The sequence below is a fragment of the Tachypleus tridentatus genome, chromosome 1 (assembly GCF_004210375.1).
Source record: "Tachypleus tridentatus isolate NWPU-2018 chromosome 1, ASM421037v1, whole genome shotgun sequence".
Lineage (NCBI taxonomy): Eukaryota > Metazoa > Arthropoda > Merostomata > Xiphosura > Limulidae > Tachypleus > Tachypleus tridentatus.
Genome location: NC_134825.1, coordinates 95,922,862 through 95,942,420, shown reverse-complemented (window position 1 = coordinate 95,942,420; position 19,559 = coordinate 95,922,862). Strand labels below are relative to the sequence as shown.

Below are 19,559 nucleotides of genomic sequence, written 5' to 3'. Positions count from 1 at the left end.
CCCTAATTTAGTAGTGTAAGACTAGAGGGAAGGCAGTCATCACCACCCACCGCCAACTCTTGGGCTACTCTTTTACCAACGAATAGTGGGATTGACCGTAACATTATAACACCCCAATGGCTGGGAGGGCGAGCATGTTTGGCTCGACTCGGGCGAGAACCCGCGACCCTCAGATTACGAAGCACACGCCTTAACGCACTAGGCCATGCCAGGCCATTACCAGCTTTTTATCAGTAGGTCAAGAGGTTCAATTTGATTTTGTTGATTACTGTAAGAGTATTTTCTGCCATAAAGTCTGGAGTGACTGAAAGAGTGCACAGTTATTATAAAATACTCTGTTGCAATGTTTTATGAATATAATAGTAATCTACAAACAATACTATTGGATAAAATAACAATTTCAAGGTAATTCTTTTGTAACATTATTTTGCTAACATATCATTGAAAATATGTTACAAATATGTAACATGATTATTAATGACCATCACAGAAGTTCTTGAATTTATCAGTCTAAAAACCACAAGAATAAAATGTAAATATCAGAATATATGAAAACAATACAACTATATGGGCTTGTATTTATCAAGTAAGAGTAATCCACTACTATTTTGTCACTACAGTTTCTACATAACAAAAGAACTATTACAATCTTGAAATGGGGAAAAGCAATGTCATTTAATAAGATACACTTCAAATCAATGTAGCTCACAGCTGCTGCACTCACATAATACATCTATATATTCTAAAACTAGAGAGAGTGAGAAAAAACCAATAAAAGTTTCAAAGATCAATCACTGTAGCTCACAACTGTAGTACTTAAATATGATACATGTTTACTAATATTTGAAAGGGAGGTGACTAGTTAAAATTCTCAAGGACAACTTTAAATAACAAGTTTTGTTTCTCAGGTGTTAAATGAATGCAGAAAGAATTAAAAAATGAACTAGGTACAGAAAATTTTAACTTTAGCAAATAACTGTACAAAGCATCACACAACTCCTTAGATAGTCTACTTGTACCAAGACTATACACTGATTCATTATTACAGGCTATTTAGTTTAAATGATCAAAGGAATTTCAAATAAATCACCTGAAACACAAGGTAACTGTCATTTTCTTTTGATAAACATCAAACTACAGAGTACACAAATAGGATTTCTAGACCTATAAACACCACTACTAAGTAGTTTTCTGTTTACAAAATATTCCATATTTCTTTTTTATCATCATCATATTTCAGAAGATTTTTTAAAAGAAAAATGTGGTTGTAATTTTTTAAAGTTACTTCTCAGAAAATCACCTTTCAAAGATAATTTAATTACTCAGTATTAATAAAGAGCAACTCAAGCTCAAATAATGTAAAATATTTTGTTTTTTACCAAATTTTACATTTTTAGAATAAAATTGAATTTCAAATATGTACTTACCTCTGAAACACCAAAAATCTTTCCTTGTTGAGTTTGAACTCATGCTGAAAACAAAATATATGACTAGATATTTCCTCTCTCTTTTTTTTTTTCCAATCCACTGTATAGCATTTGTCACTTTCTAATAATTCTTCCATATGATGTATTACACAAGTGTCTGGGGCCCTTGTATAACCTCTGCTTTCCCAACCATAACTTACATCATTGAAAATTGCAGTTGGGAAGAAAGTTTACTTGTAGTGAAGTTAGAAAAAAAAGTATTTCAGAGGTAAAAGCTTGTTTGACATTAATTTTACTTCTAAAAGTTTCAACTTGAAATTGAATAGATACTGAAGTCAAAATACCCACACTGTAAAGGAGATTAAAACCAATTAACATGAAACAAAATTCAAAACATAAAACTAGAAGATACAGTGCAGGAAGATAGTATAATTTAGGTTATAAGAAATGTGTAAACAAATAGAGTCAGACTAAATTCAAAACCAGAAAATAATTTGTAGAAGTGTATTTGGAGGTACGTGAGTAGAATGGATTAGCCTTATAAAAAGATTTGACAAAGTGCTATCTAGAAAGAAGCCATTTTTCTCAGCAGGATACCTTTTTTGCCCATGATGCCCTTTAATTCAGGCAAAGGGGTTGGTTTTGTAAGCAGTAATGGTGTACTGAATCTAGGGAGTTAACAATGGTATACAAGTAGTAGCATGAACAAGTAGAAGGAATACTGTGTCCTGCTCCTTCATGGAAAGGTTCTTGAGGGAGCAGCCTAGACACATGCTACAATAGAATATATTCCAGAGCATTTGCAAAACTGGCTAAATTAGTGGGCACTCAAGCAAAATTGAAAATTATCCAAGTAGTCTCCAAGGATAGGGTCAACAATGTGAACATAATACAATGAGAAAACCAAAATATAAAGACACACAAATAGGTCATTACTATCCTTACTGGAGCTGAGATAACTAATAATTGTCCTATTTCTGATATCTCTGATGCACCCATGCAAGGATGTTTATACCGAGATAGAAATTCCACCTGACAAAGCATCATCAGCCAAAAGACAACACCTTCTGTTCACTTTGTAAAGGTGGAACTTTAACTATGCCAACACAGAGGTATATGTATCATGAGAGTCCCCACTAGACTAATCCATACATGGAATCTTAGAGAAAGAGATCCACCTCAAGAGACCTTCATATTTATTAATAGGGTTGTTGAGAACAAATGCAGTAGGTATAGAATGTGCAAAAATCCTGACTGGATGAAGTGATGTAGATATAGATTCTTGACATAGAAGAAGAAACTGTATTTAATTATTGTATCTTTCTTATTTTGTGTTATTTAAAGTCAAAATTATTCACAAGACCAGATATGCTGGAAATGGTAAACAATGGGTGTTGAGCAGAATATACAAAATGTACAAAATCTCACCAGAGAATAGCTTTCTCAAGCCTGAAGAGTAACAACAAGTAGCAAACTGAATCCTGAAATTGAGAATGCAATGATGTGATAAAGGTAAAGAGACTAGAAGGCTAATGATATAGCCAAATGGTGAATGTGATAAGATGCATCTTGAAATATACACTTAACCACATAAGACCAAACACTATTTTTAAATTCCTTTCTGTATTGGTACTGTATTATATTCAAAATTTAATTAAACCACTATACTATCAATGGATGTTACTGAAAATACTGTCACTAAGAATGTTATAATCAATTTTATATTATCTTGGTTTCACTCTTTTATTTCAAAAAGAAACAGCTGAAACAGCAATTAAAAATGTAGTTTTTGCTATCACATGATCCATTCGATGTCATAATTTCTCAACTTGAAAAGCTGGTAGAGAAAAAACTGTGCATTTGGAATGCAGACAGTCAAAAGTCAGAGTACCTAGTACAGATGTTTTACATTACTTTCTCAAGTCCTTTTGAAGAACTTCTCCCTACATTGAATCACTGTAAATTTTTCCATGGTTTAAGGTCAGCTACACTCACTTGCAAAGTCAAAGCAATGTTGCTATGCAACATTTTGAAGTTGAATGGCATGCTTATGACCAATGGAAAGTAGTTCTTGCACTTAAATGTCATTACTGTAATAGTAAACATAAGTATTTTTGTTTTCAAAAATGTTAAAATGAAGAAAAATCCATTGTTTTCTCAAGGTTCCTGTAGTGCTTGTCAATTTTTTTTCTCACCTTATATGTAACAGTTTGATAGACAGTTAGATTGTGTATTATTTGGGTTTTAAAATGCATACTGGAAAGGTTTAATGATTCTTATAAGTTTAACTTCTTGTTTCTTGGACTGTGGAAAAGTACAATAAAGATGATGTTACTTGCATGTGCAAATGATAGTGAAACAAGTCTCTACATGGGAGTAGCAATAAAATAACAAAGCCCTACAGAAACCAAAAATAAAAAGTACTGAAAAAGAAAATTAAAAATAAACTGTATGTGAAAATTTAGAGATGTAACATTAAGCACAGAAAAATAGTTGCAAAAGAAATGTATATATATTTGCATATATTAACTTTAAATATTTCATTGCATCGTATGTTGATGATAATAAAGTTAGTGATACACTATATATATATAGAAAATTTAAAATAAAATTTAAACATTTGCCTTAACTTTTATTATTCATTTATGAGATTCTATAGATGATGTAAATAAAATGTGAAAACTGTACTTGTACACTCAGAAAGAAAAAAACACCTTGCAGGTTAACTAATCAGTCTGAATATCTACATTAAATAAAGTATTTTATTAGAAATAACATGAAAAAAATATTTTTCCTGTTATTCCTAATAAAGGCAGTTCTGTAACTGGTCAGTCAGAAATCACTTTCACATAGCAGTGTGATGTTAATAATTGTGCAAATAAGATGTCTTGACCCAAAAGTCTGTACATACCATTAATCCAATGGCAACAAACAGGCTATTGCATTTGACAACTATTTATCACATGCAACTCTTTAGTGCACATTTGTTATAAAATTACATGTAAAATGGATATGGAATTATCTTGCCAAATGAATAGGATGGTTCTCTTTAGAGCAGAGAAAAGTTGAAAAATACTTTTTTGTCATTAATCAAAAATCTTCTTGTTACATTTGATAATAATATATTAAAATATAAACAAGAAAAACCAAATATTAAAACAATCAAATTCTTGATGAGGAGAAACCCAAGTCTGAGATGCAAAACAATCAAATAATAAATATAATATAAAAAAAAAATCACACTTAGTTTTTGCTGGTTAATTAGGAAAATTACTGACTCCATAACTCTCATGTATATCCATTCATAACCTTGTTTGGCTCAACTATTGATGCTGTTAACATCAACAGTCATTATAAAATTTTTCTTTTCCTTCTACCACTTAGCATTATAAGTCTGTCAGAAAGACTGCCATGCCTCTGAAGGATCTGCCACTAAAACATTTCACTTTTTGAAATAACCAAGAAAACGATGGCCATTTTCATTAAAAACATGAAATTGAGATTATGAGCTATCCTCTTTGCTTAATTTGAAAAAAAAAAGCTAAAAGATATATCCAATTTCCTCTGCAAGAGAAACAAGTTTGTTACTGACATTTTCATGTAATATGACACCTAAATAAAGTGATATTATCTCTTATCCTTAATCCTAGGTTGTCATAAAATTTTGCAGAAAATAAATAAATTATGTGATGAGGTGACAGACTGCTTTGTACAAATTAGAAGGACTTCTTCCCTTAAATCTAAAATGTCCCTCTGTTTAATTTGATTAATCTATATTTTTCTTTATTGATAACGGTTTGTTAGTAAAATAAATTGCATACCCCATACCATACAAGTACAACAGACCACAACGTTGTGTATCCTGAGGCAAGTTAGAGCTAGCTACACTGTCCACTTATTTGTACAGACATTGTGCCTTCTCTGTAATCATACCCAAAAAATAGAACAAAATTGGGGCAGAAATTGTTCAAATGCCACGACAGCGTATTCTGATTACACACATTTTTAGACTCAATGAAACATATTAAAAACCCTGGAAAATGAGAAAGACACAGAAATAAATAATAATAAATAACACATGAAAAATAAACTTAATTCTATTTAAGATGTACTATTAACAACTACATACCATATTTCTTTGTACTTTATGATTACAAACTGTGAGTGTATTTATTACTTTTCTCTCATTTGTTAGAATAATGCTGCATTCTTTGCAACCTATGATATATACACATAAAAACACAGATAACTGGTTTCAGTTGGCTGCCAATTTACTTGTGCAACAATAAAAAAAAAAATCAAAGTTAAACAAAGTTAGTGTTTCGAATTAGACATCAAGTAATGCTAAACACGACTTTACCACCTACTTTGAATATGTGGGTTACCTATGGAAATGCTAGTTGATCCTCAATATTATACAAATATATTAAAAAAACTTTGCCATTTCATATTGTCAAGTCTACCAGCTACACAATGCTCAAAGTCACTAACAGTAAGAAAAGTTACATACATCTGGTTATTAGTTCATACGTTAGGGATAACTATTATTTAATTTGCAATCAGCATGAGGTGTAAGGTGCTTTTTGTGTAGGGGAAATGAAGGCTTGTCCCATGCACATTCTGTAACACATACGCTGATTACACTATGTAAAAAAATTTTTACTTTTTCTTGTTCCTGGGTAGAAAGTGTTATTTCCCAATTGCTTATGCCTAAAGTAAATGGAAAAGACCTATTTTTCTCTTCAAACTTTGCTCTTGTAACCTGGGTAATGAAATTTTCAAATTAACCCATTTTCTAGAACATTCCAGGTCAATTCAGTGCTGAGTAGCTGACAGAGAAGTTTCTTGAACTTACAAGAATTTTCAAGAACTTTCTAGAATGTTATAGAATTTCATTCCTCAAGATGGGCTCTGCTTCTGCCACAATGTATCTGGTCTGTGCAAGGCAATTGGAATTGCCTGAAACCCGAATGAGTGGTGCCTCTTCACTGATACCTCATTCAGAAGCCTCAAAGCTGTGCTGCTCCACAATGGGAATAAGTGTCTTTCTCTTTCCCTGGCTCATTCGGTGCACCTCAAAAAGGAATACAACAGTGTCAAGACCATGCTAGAAGCCTTGAAGTAAGATGAGTGTGGCTGGGAAGTTATCAGACACTTCAAAATGGTGGCATTCCTGATGGGTCTCCAAGGAGGCTTTATCAAGTTTCCCTGTTATTTTTGCCTTTGGGACAGCAGGGACACCGCAGCGCACTACAACAGGAAGCACTGACCACAACTGACCAAGTTCTCTGTAGGGAGGTACAATGTCAAGTGTGAGCCACTAGTGGACCTCCAGAAGGTGTTGTTCCCACCATTGCACATAAAATTGGGTCTTATGTAACAATTTGTCACAGCTCTTGAAAAGTAGTCTGCAGCCTTCAAGTACCTTCCCTAAGCTGTCTGAGGCAAAGATCAAAGCTGGTGTCTTTGTTGGATCACAAATAAAGAATTTTCTGGAGTACACAGAATTCCCCAATAATCTCAGTAGGAATGAAAAAAAAAGCTTGGGGCAGTTTTGCCGTAGTGGTTCGGGGCTTCTTGGGCAATCACAAGGCCAAAAATTATGTGGAACTTGTTGAGGTTCTGGTGAAGGACTATGGCAGAATGGGCTGCAGGATGTCCCTGAAAGTCCATATCCTTGATGCTCATTTTGATAAATTCAAGAAGTACATAGGAGCACACCTAGAGGAGCAAGGCGAGAGTTTCCACTAAGATATACTGGTCTTTGAACACTGCTACCAAGGAGCGTAAAACAAAAACATGATGGGAGACTATATTTGGGGGCTGATATGTGAAAGTGATTTACAGAACAGTTGCAAATCTCAAAAACTACTCACTTCTAAACATTTTTGTATAACTTTAGTATAAATACATGTAAATCTTGATTCATGTTGTTTTATTCAGACCTTATGTAAATGAAAATGTGCAAATTTGCCCATTTTTACATAGAAAATAGGTTAATTTGTAAATTTCATTATCCAGGTCAAAAAAGCACAGTTTGAAGGGAATAATGGCCATTTTCTGTACTTTTACAACATAAGCAATTAAGAAATAACACATGCTATCCAGGAACAAAATCTGTGTTACACAGTGTTATTTACCTTTATTATTTCAGTGTTAAATCTACTGAAATTGGACAATACAAAGTATATTGTTCATATTTATATGTTTTACTGCAAAATGTGACAACATAAATACAATTTATTAATTATTCATTAATTAGGAACTTCATAAAATTTAAAGTTTATTTATTTTCCAATGACCCCATTCAGTTTATTACATACAGGTTACTGTTCCTGTATGTTGGTAACTTAACAGTTCACTGAAGAGCATTCAGTCTATATTTTAATATTAGTGCTTGCTATTTTTGAATACATGATACATGATGTATTACATACTGATCTTAAGTCTAAGTGGATTAGGAATGTAGTGTATATGAAGTTAGCACCACTGGTGTATATTTATGGCTCCAGTTCCATCTCTCCCCAACCTTTTCTGTGACCATCAACATTCTAGAACACAAACATCAAAGCATATGAAGGGGTCCTTCACTTACATATGAGATTTTGGTCTTTAGTCTTCCTACTGAAACATGCACTAACAAAATCAACTTTACTATTAACAAATAATGCTGCCAATCTTTACTATTAGTCTTTAATATTTTTAACAAGATATTTTTTACTTTTCCAATGCCCCAGTTAAAGACTTATTATATTTTAAAGTTATTAAATGCAGGTATACTTGAGCTAAACTGAACTATTAAAAGTTTAATGTCCCGTTATATGCCCAAGCAGGGTGACTTCATGAGGTGATGTCTTCTGAGGAGGAATAGTTTAATTCCCAACTACACTAAAAGATTTGCTTTGAAAGTTACATCATCATACCAGAATACAGGAAGGTTAAACATTTTAGAAAATTATTATTTTACAAGGTCTCAAGTTAATTCAAAAAAGTGTTTTTTTCTCAATGAAAAATGAAGTACTGAAAATAGTGTGTGTGTATAAAATTATAAATACATCTTCATTGAACCATAGTAACATTTCAATTTTGCTGTAAACTTCTCATGAACTGGATATGCTTTTTATGTCTGTTTAACAAATGTTAAGTTTCCTGAAACAGACACCTTTAGTCATTGTTTTGGTTCAGTTATATTTACCAACAAAAAATATCCATGCCATCTAGTAGTTATAAAGCAAACAAATTTAACAAATTCCAATAACAAGATGATCATGTAATATCTGCTATCTAGTGACATCTTATAAAACTACCTTTACAATGTTAACAGTTCATGGTAGGTATTACTATTTCCATGATTTCCATTAAATTTATAAGGATTATTGATTGTTATATGCATATAATGATAGACAATAAATTAATCTATGATTATTAGATAAAAATTTTACATAAACACCAGTTAATCTGCCAGTAAAGCATTGCATTCCAAAACAATATAAAACAACTTGGTAATAAATCAGTTGTATTATATTAAAACAGAGAAAATATATGCCATATATGATGAAAGTACAATCATGATTTTTACAAACTTTAAGAGGCCCTCAGGGCAAATGCATTGTGACTATGTGCATGAAAGATTATCTTACTTTAAACCATTTAATGTTCTGTGAAAAAAAAAAATACATGGTGCTTAATTCTGTTAGAAAAATAACTTTAGTTACAGTTGACTTTCATATAACAATGCAGAATCATACCCTTAATGTGGATGGATCACAATTCATTGAATGAGGATTGTCAAAAGATATAAGTTACTGATGTTGATTCACTATAAAATGTCTCATTCTTGCAATTTATGAACTAAGAGCCTTAACTAGACACAAAAAATGCTCATCAGAATGAAAATCAGGATTAGTTACAGTCAGTAACACAACAGTAAAAAAGCAGCAGCAATCATTTCATACAGCCCAAATATCTCGAAGGAAGGCTTTGTCAGCATATAGCCTTCCTAGAAAAAAAACAGTCTGAATGTCTCCTCTCTGTAGCAAGTAACAAAATAAAATGTGCATTATCAGGAAAAGATCATGCAAAAAACAAGTTGTAAAGGGTACAAAACGAAGGCCAGGCAATATAAGATTGGACTTAAAACTCATTGACAAAGATTTCTGGGTACTTTTGAAAGACATAGTAACATAACTTGAAAAACAACACGACAAAAGGTGGGGGCTTACAGAGGCACATGACTTCTGCAACAAATAAAAACAGCTGGGATTGTTGCTCTATACCCCACAAAAGAAGCAGACAAATTCTGATCATTAAAGATATCAAATAAAGGAGGTAAGTTGTTAACAAGCTAGAGAAAGATAATAACTAAATTCCACAGGTTTCGACCCTGAGAAATAGACAATGAGACTGGTATATTACCAGGAAGGCACTTCTACACGAAGGTGAGAACATTGAAGCTACTCAAGAAGAGGAGCTAGATCAGGTATATGATGCTGCAGTAGATGGCAAATGTCACTGTGAAACACATATAAAAAATAATGGGATAATAAGAACTGGACTAGTATGGGGCAACTGAATGATTGGCACAACCAATAAAATATAAGCTAAGAGAAAAACATGATCTAGATATATCCTAAAAAGTAGAGAAACCCCAGCCAACATAGGCTTTGAGATTGAATCCTACCCTGGCCTGTTGACATAAGGGCAGTTACCCAAAAGTGACCTAACCCACAACTTGTAGTTTTGAGCAAATGACCAAACTTTTTCACTTCCTTCCAAAAAAATCTATGATGAATACTAGATGTTTATTCAAATTTTAATCAATGGAGATCACTGTGTGTTAGGACAGAACATTAACATAGCAATAAACTATTTATTATGACCCAAAAAAATGACAGAAGCTTAGGTCATTTTTGCCTGATGCAGATTTCCCAAAAATGCCATTTTTGAGAAAATGTCCAGAAACATAATAATATACAAATAAAGTGTTTCACAATGTGTTATAGACTTATTCAAAAAGACAACTGCCAAACACTTGAGGTAAATACAGCAATGTTATTCATCCTCAACAGGAAAACCCAGTCATTCCATCAAAGCCATTCACATTAATAATGATATTTTCATTTTGAAAAAATAATGTGGCAGCAGAATGTCTTGCAGTCATATGGGATAAGACAAATGTATCATACTATCATGACTAGTCACTGACATTTGTTTTTTTTTTCTATTCAGGCAAGAGCAAAGGCTTGATGTTAGTGAAATGACAGCTGAGGTGCCCCCTAGTAAACATTCAATTTTGAACTGTTGAGATGTGTAATTTACAGGGTCTCAAGTTAATTCATTGCTACCTTGGACCAGTAAAAGGTGTAGGAGGTCAGTGCAGAAAAAGAGAGAAGCACTTTCAAGTGGGAGAAAACTCGAGTATGTTATTTAAGTCACTCTCAACAATAACTCCTCTTGAGGAATTCAGGATAACATGGATGGTAACAGCAATGGATATCTCCTCAGTGCTCTTTAAATTCAGGAGGAGTTTTGAGTGTTGTGGTGAGGATGTTTCCACCAAAATATCTCCAGAGCATAACTTTTTTACTGACTTGGAGGAGCCAGCAAGCCCCTCTAATCCTAACAAATAAAAAAGAGAGACATCTGCCCTAAAGATTTCCCAGATAATGAATGCAAAATGAGAAATCTAGGTACAGACACCAACTGTAATGGTGATTATTGAACAGACTCATCCAGTCGTGGCTGTTTAGCAATTACTTTTTCTCTCAATTTTATTTATTTTTATCTTCATGAATGAGATATCCATAATAAAGCAAGAATATTTCAATGCCCACTGTTCCCAACCACCTCAGAGCCCTATGAGTGGATGTGCCACAATGCCAAACAAGGAATTGCAGTAACATCACGGTTTCATAAGCATTATACCCAAACACTGGTATCAGACATGATGTCCACAACACCTGTTGAGAATGTCCAACATTGGTACTAGGTTGACCCTAATGGACCAGCTAAATGAACAGGGGGGGGAGTGCTACCCCAAGGCCTCCGATATACAGGAATTCAAGGCCAAAGTGGTGTGTTAGGGATGAACCCCTCAACCACCAGGATCCTCTTCTCTCCTTCACAGACTGCCACACCACAGCAAGCATGTGAGTAGATGTTCAGATCCCAAAGGATGTAAACTGAACACATACAGGAATTCACCTTGAAGGGAACAAATAGGCAAAATAGAATCTAACCATTGTTGGTCCAGAAAAAGACAGCTTGCACAATGATATGCAAGGACAAACAGATCCAAAGCCCACAGGGGTCAAAGTATGCTAAATCCATCCTCATTTGCCTGAACAGGCTCAGCATGTTTGGGAGGAAATGGAGCAAGGTCCAAAGATAAAGGTTGATCTATGTAATATTCAATCTCTCAGAAAATAAATGCGATAAATCCTCCAATGGGTCACTCACACCTGAGGCCTATGACATAGCATTAGGCACGACTGTGACCACTGGAGTAACGATGAGCTTTGAAATTCACAAGTAAGAAGAGTCAACCAAAAATTGAAAGTATAAATAATAATAATATGACTACAATAAATTGGGTTTAAATTAACCCTTTACACCCAGGTATTTTTTAATGCTCATTACACAAAGTTTCAGTCTTACATTCAAAATTTTATAAAACTACTTTTTCTTTATATTATACCAATTAAAATAGTATATGTTATTAGCTAATAATTCATATTTAAATAGTACATAAGTTTTAAGTTCTTAATTTTACAGTGCAGTATTTTAAAAAATCCTAAATTTCCCCTAGTACGACACACAACACATGAGATTAATTGTGAATTACTCTCTATGAAATCATCATTGCTCAGATAAACCACATTTATTATAGTCTTTGACTTTGGTCACAGATACTGAACAGAAAAATCAGAACCCTCCTACTACACTCACCTGTGTCATGTCACATCCTCTCTTTCATAATTCTTTAATAGTTCACTCTTAATTTTGTATAACCTATAACCAACAGAAACTCAAGGTTTCCATCTATCTAATGACATGATGTATAAAGTTATGTTCTGAACTGTTAAATACAAATTTCATGCAGAGTATGAACACGTTTGTGTGAGAAAGTTAACAAACAGCTTTAACAAATTTGTAATAACTGTTATCTCAGAGTAAGAAAGTCAGAAAAATTTTCAGAGAGAAAGGAATTTGTCTACATTTTACATGTTATTACTCTATATTGTTAGAAGCATTATTTAATTAAATAAAAATTATTAATTGCAATACTATGAGTAGTATAAAAAAATTAGGATTAACTCTTTTCGACAACCGTGAGCAAAAAAAAAAGAATATTTGACAAGTATTTTATTTCTTGTTTATTCTTTATATATTATTATAAAAGCAACTAAAATGTAAAAATAAGGATATTTGTAAGTAAGATAAGATCAGATTAAGTAAAATAAATAGTAGTAATAATAAAAATGTGTCATGAGGCATGCACAAGAGTTGCTTTTACTCATAGGTAATGTCATTCGATGGCATAAAGTGAGTTACGCATTCCCAAAGTGTTTTACAACATAAAAGCAAGTAATTAGTCATGGTTGAAAGAGAAATAAAATAATAAAATTTAATTACAAATAAGTGTATACTGCTACAAACTTAAAGCTAATTAGCATAAATGAATGTGATTTTATATTACAATATGAAAGCATTATTGAAGGTAAAAAAGGATAACTTGTATTTATTATAATTTGTTTTTTGGTGGTTACGAGGTTGGTCAGATTTACTGATCCCATTTTGAGTTAGGTGAGAGAAAATAACATATATCACCTTTTACTGAAAATAAAACATTTGAAATGTATATAGGATATGTTACGGATAATACAAAGGAAGTTTGAGATTTCTGAGAGAAGGACAAGTATTTTTAATTTTAACATGAAAATTACTTTGCACATGGACTATTAAAAAATACTGAATATATTTATATACAAAACTTTTATTAGAAATACTTCACTAAAAATGATTTTTTTTGTATGTTAAAGGCTTATAATATTAATTAAGTAAAATACTCCAAATATTGTGATGATATAAACACTATAGTGAAAGTTAAAAATATTAAATATAAGAAGACTTTAAACAAATACAAAGAGGTTGCATGGCTAAACATATAGACCAACCCCATGTTGAGAAAGTTAAAGAGAAGAAACAGTCTGAAGAAATATAGAAATATATATGAAAACCACTTTGTGAGCATATTAAGGACAAATATGAAACATCAAGTGACAGTTCCGTAAAGGCGTACAGAGGGAGTCAAATGCATTATGTGAATATGTCATACTCCTGTTGTTGGAGAAGTGATGTATGATGATTTACATGAGAACCATGTTGGAAGGCTTGTGGCATGTGAAAATAAAAAAAGTTTGCATACAGAGAACAGCAATGAACGACAATAGCTAATGTTGTGAGAGACATATATTCCTAAAATAGTATTCCAGTATGTCTGGTATCCAATTGTAGATTATAGTTAATTTCTTAATTTAAAAGTAAATATTAAAAAGAAAACCTAAATATTAATTTTTATTTGTCACATGGTATGTTGAGTGCAGCATTGGTTCAAATTAGATGTTTCTGATGTCAACAGTTTCTTACAAATTTGTTATTCAAATCACAAATACTGATAAGCTAGAATGTAAAATAAGAACTTCCTATCTTTTTTATTTTCTCAGATATTAATATATTTACGGAATCCCCCAAGGTGACCCCATCCCACCCACCTCTTCAATTTTTGAAAATACTTGCTTACATACATCTACTTTCCAAATGACATTTACAAAATCAATCAAAAGCTCATAATGTCCCCCACTAGTGGCCTTCTCAGCCTTTTTAAAGTATTTGAGCAGCAAACTTGTTCTTTTTATGTTAGATTTCAAGTGGTAAGACATTATTTCATACTTTTTTAGGCCCAAATACAACTTAGTTACTACATTTTATAAATTAGAATAGTATTCAGTGATGTTGATATAGTGTTTTAAGATTTTTTTATTATTTTGAAATGTATATATAATACCTAAAAAAATTCCTTTCACATCTTTCACATGTGAAATTTTATAAGACTTAGCAACCCATAAAAGTAGCAAACAAGCACAAAGTTTTAACAAGAAGAAATAATTGTTTGCTATACTTTGTTTATTTAACTATGGTTTAAGAAAAAACAAGTTTAACAACTTATTTGCAAATAATAATAATGTACATACATGATAATGCATTATAAAACTGGCCTTTACAGTAAAAGCCAGTTTTAAATTTCTGGATATGGTAACATGAGTGCATGTGTGATACTTTATTGCAAGTTGTGTAATTTTAGCTTGGTTTGGATGGAAGATTAATATAATAAAAATAATGAATATATATAAAGTATTATTTTATGAGATTTAAGTTATTTAACCTAAGCATTCATGCTTTAATTTGTAGATGTATCGGCCAGTTTAAAATTTTTGTATTTGGTAACGTAAGTGTACGTGTGCTGCATTATTGCAAGTTGTGTAATTTTAGCTTGGTTGGGATGGAAGATTAATATAATAAAAATGATAAATATATTTGAGGTATAACTTTATGAAATTTAAGTTATTTAGACTAAGCATTCACTTTATAATTTGTAATTATTCTAGAACAAAAAAAAGCATAACTTATATTTATTTCCTAATTTTTTATGGTGATGAAGAGGCTAGCCCAGTAGACAGAACCCATCCGTACTAAGATAAAATATAGTGTTTATTAAAAAACATACAATAATTATCTACCTGGAGGTTATAAAGACTTTGTATATGAAGATTGAAAATTTTTCTGATGCATAAAGGTATTTTTTAATCTTAAAATTAAAATTGCTTTGCATGTTCAATAGACAACGTGTGAAAAAGAAAAAAGACGAGAAAAAATAATGCTTAAAGAAGCCTTAAGACTTATAAAAAATGTGATACTGTGTATATACGAAACCCTTGTAATGTTTACTGATAATCTGCAAATTTCTGTGAAAATATGCTTACTAATTAAAAGTATAAAAACTATAACAAGCAGAAAATGGTTACACACACAGAGTTAAGAGGAAACAGAAACATGCACAGAGGGTCAATTAAAAAATTTTCTTTCTATAAACAACATGCAGCTAATAAATGACCATACACCTACACACTTTTCTACTGCCAATGGTTCCTATGATGTACTCAATTTTATCATAGCTCCCAAAGATACAGTAAACAGGATCTCTAACTTAAGTGTACATGATGAAAACTACAACGACCACTTCCCCATTTTCTGTATGATACACCCCTGCTGCCCCGCAGCAAGACACGTGACTCCCTCAGTATACATGTACACTAAAACTGACTGGCTCACTTTAATGCTACACTTGACTCCCATCTACCACACTTAGTTGAATATATTAACAATAAAACAGAACTAGATAGCTATGTTAAGGAAGTTACTGAAGCCATACACAAAGCCATTAAAAACACAATTCCACAAACAAAGGAAAACATCCCTATAATCAATAGACTTTAACACCAGAAATTCATGTTCTAATAATCAAACACAGGCAGTTAACATTAACTCAATTTGCAACACGCGACCTGACCATCAAAACAGAGATCAACAGAACAAATCCAAAAATTAAACAACAAATTAAAATAGCAAAAGAAACAAGTTGGCTTAACTTTTCTAAAAAACTTGGAAAAACTGAGAATAACCCAAAAGAATTTTGGAAAAAATTTAAGTGCATTTCCTCAGACAAAAACACAAATTACTTACTCCAACACATCACACACAACATGCTACTAGCCGACTATTACGAATCCTCCTTCAATAATCTAAACTCTCCTGACTTTGACACACAATACCAACAACATGTTAACAACTACATACATACAAATCAATTTTCTTTCACACAACAATTCCCTGGTAACACTCTGAACAGCCATTCCAGTTGAATTAATACAAAAATCCCCATCACTGAACTTAAAATTAACATTAAAAACTTGAAAAACACTTCCACCAGACAGGATAAAATACCAAATATTATTCTCAAAAAAGGCTCCAATCTCCTATTACAACATCTCACAAACATCATGAATCTCTCACTAATGACAGGTTATTACCTGACACTTGGAAAAAAACTATCATCATCACAATTCCAAAGAAACAAACAAACAAGACTAATCCTGTCAACTTCTATCCCATCAGTTTGTTAAGTTGTCTTGGCAAACTGATGGAGAAAATAATTTCAAATTGCCTCCTTCATTTCTACAAAATAAATAACATCTTCCTCAAATCTCAAAACTTTTCTAGAAAAAATATACAAACAATAGATCACCTCATACAATTCACTGAATTAGTTTACAAAGCATTCAATAACAATCAGGTAACGGTAGGCATATTTTTAGATGTTAAAAAAAGCATTTGACAGTGTTTGACATAATGTCATTAAGTATAAATTAACTAACTTGAAAGTAAATCATACTGTTATCAGGTAAAACATTTGGTGCCTGTCCTATGAAAATGGGTTTTCTCAGAGCATTCCCGTTTCCCCCCACATCCAAATCTCAGACATTGGATCTTTAGATCCCAGCCAAGGTGATATTCTTGCTTGGTTCCGAATCATGCCATTTGAGTTGATGTCTTGTTGGCTTTTTGGACTACTGGCTACAACCTGGCCTACTTCCCTTGTGCTGCCTTTGGCTCACTCCCCTTTCTCACCTGTCATTTTCATAATGCCCCACCTCACTTCATCACCTTAAACAACTCAAATCAAATTACAAGAAAACTTCCACATAAAAGTAAATGATCTTCCATGAGCAGGAACGAAGAGGCACCACAACGTTCCTAACCACTCCTGTTGGGGAGAGAATTCCTCAGACTTCTCTCTCTCTAAACTAAACCCCTGCCAAGTTTGTTTAGTTTTAAATGGTTACATTTTTCACTATATATATATATATATTTTTTTTTTTTTTTGTTTTAAGAGAGAGAAAACAAATTACAATCAAAAGATATACATCCTGTTAAACTGTGAGAATTTTATACATTATTTCTTATTGGAGTACAACAGCTATGTTTAAACTGTAAAAACTATTCCCCTTGCATGACTGGATATCATTTTTGGTATGAAAATGTTTACTTCACTGAACCTGCTTACTGATTTCCAGGTATCAACTAATCAAATATCCAAGTTTCAGATAGCTAAATTTTAAAGAATGAAAAAAAGAATTAAAATTAATAGATGGTTAGTTATGTATGGAAAACATCATATGATTCAATTTTTTTTTTATCAAGAAATCTTAATTTAATTCAAAAACACATAGTATTTGTCATATACATACAATTAAATGTAATAAATATTTTGACTCAATGTAAAAACAAGACAATCTAATTAATAAAATAAAGACAGCCAAAATTAGACTAAATTTTTAACTTGTTGATACTCGTGTTAGCAATTGATGGTTTATCATTTCCTGCATTTAGAAAACTTTAGCCTAACAAAAACAAATCCATATTAACTGAAATATGATTGAATGGTATTATTTTAATTTATACAAGAGGCAAACTTTAGATAGATATATGTATACATAATATTGAACAGTGTGCTCTCTAAAACTATATATACATTGGTGGCAAGGAACTAGCAAGGCTAGAAAAAAATAAGAAAAGCCCCTGTTTTAAAGAGAAAACTCCAAATTATCCAGATATTAGTATTTTCTTGAATGGCTCTTTACAATGTGCCTTAAACAAATTAAATAGTAATTTCCAATATTATTTTCAAGAATATCACATAATTAAATTCTAAGTGCTTTAAGAAAAGTATAAAAATGGAGGGAATTCATCTTTGTCCTAACAAATCCTCTAATATGCTGGTTTTATATCCAATGAATACCAGTATTATCTCTCCTTTACAAAAATCAGATTATGTCTCCCTTGCTTTAATTCTGACAAAATGAAGAATAATAAAAAAAAACAATCATCAAGAGTGTGAAAGCAAATTTGTTTGACAATAATCTAAAATCTTCAATTAAATATATTTTAACAACTACAGTTTGTGAATGCAATTATGTGTTACAAGAAAGATTTCAATACCAGAGACAATATAGTTTTATGATACACACACACACAAACATGTTGTATACATATACATACAAACACATCCTTGTGTTCCTAAGCTAAATCTTCCATCATTAATCTTACCCTAATAATCTTGATGACAATTTATTAACATAGATAATAAATGATCAACAAATACATCACTGTCCTTTTATGGAAGCAAATGCCTACCATACATTTTAGTAACACAAGAACCAACTGTTTATTTTAAGGACCAATTTTCAAATTTTTAAGTCATTGGCTATTTTTGAAGCAATGTTTTTAAATCCAATAGATGTACCTGAAATCCGCTTGAATCGAACCCCATTTAGAGAAAGACGAGGTAACTTGCACACTTCAATCTCCCATTGAACAAGAGAATCTGAATTAGGATCACCATGTACACACAGTAAAAGATATTTCTCTCTCTGTTCATAGTCACAATTATTCTTTTCTAGAACTTTGCGTATTTCCTGTATTATTTCATTTGGATCACGAGAGGAAGTGGTCTTCATGCTCCAAGTGAATCTTAAAGAACGTGGTTTCACTTGGTCTTCATTCATGGCTCTGAAAGAAAAAAATTCTTATATATGTTAACTTTTTATATATGATGGAACTTTTTAAAACTTACTTTAACAATACAGATTAAAAAACAAAAACAATGTATGTTTGTACTTTTACTGTTGATTACAATCATGAATTTAACTGAGCAGTATCTGATTGACACAGTAAACTGCACATCTGTTTACATGTCTTTAGTAAAGAATAAAGACCTATGTCCCCATTAGCAAGAGAAGGATCTACATTAGCAAAATGCAACTCTTTCAAGAACCAATGAAATATAATCTTTTCAGTCCACAGAATGGTCAGTTAAAAACAGAAGTTTATTCAAAGTAGTTCCATTATGTTAGTATTTTCTACAGTATTTTTATATTTTCCAATTATCATTTTTGATAGTCATCCAATTTTCACATTATGCTTAATTTTAAAACCTCTATAATTAACTCCATA

The 19,559-nt window shown here is 31.8% G+C and overlaps 1 protein-coding gene across 11 annotated transcripts in view; it reads right to left on the bottom strand.

Annotated features, from left to right (window-relative positions):
• Positions 1 to 650: 650 nt before the first annotated feature.
• The window catches only part of LOC143256160 (MAP/microtubule affinity-regulating kinase 3-like), a 121,387-nt gene continuing 102,478 nt past the window's right edge, over positions 651 to 19,559 (bottom strand). For 10 of the 11 annotated variants that reach the window (XM_076512975.1, XM_076513050.1, XM_076513063.1 and 7 more), the window contains one exon: positions 17,732 to 19,115. In XM_076512975.1, the coding sequence (XP_076369090.1) occupies positions 18,791 to 19,115 (325 nt within the window). In that variant the 3' untranslated portion in view covers positions 17,732 to 18,790. Of the gene's footprint in view, positions 17,655 to 17,731; positions 19,116 to 19,559 lie in introns of those variants that run through there. The other variant, XM_076513056.1, reaches the window with a different exon arrangement.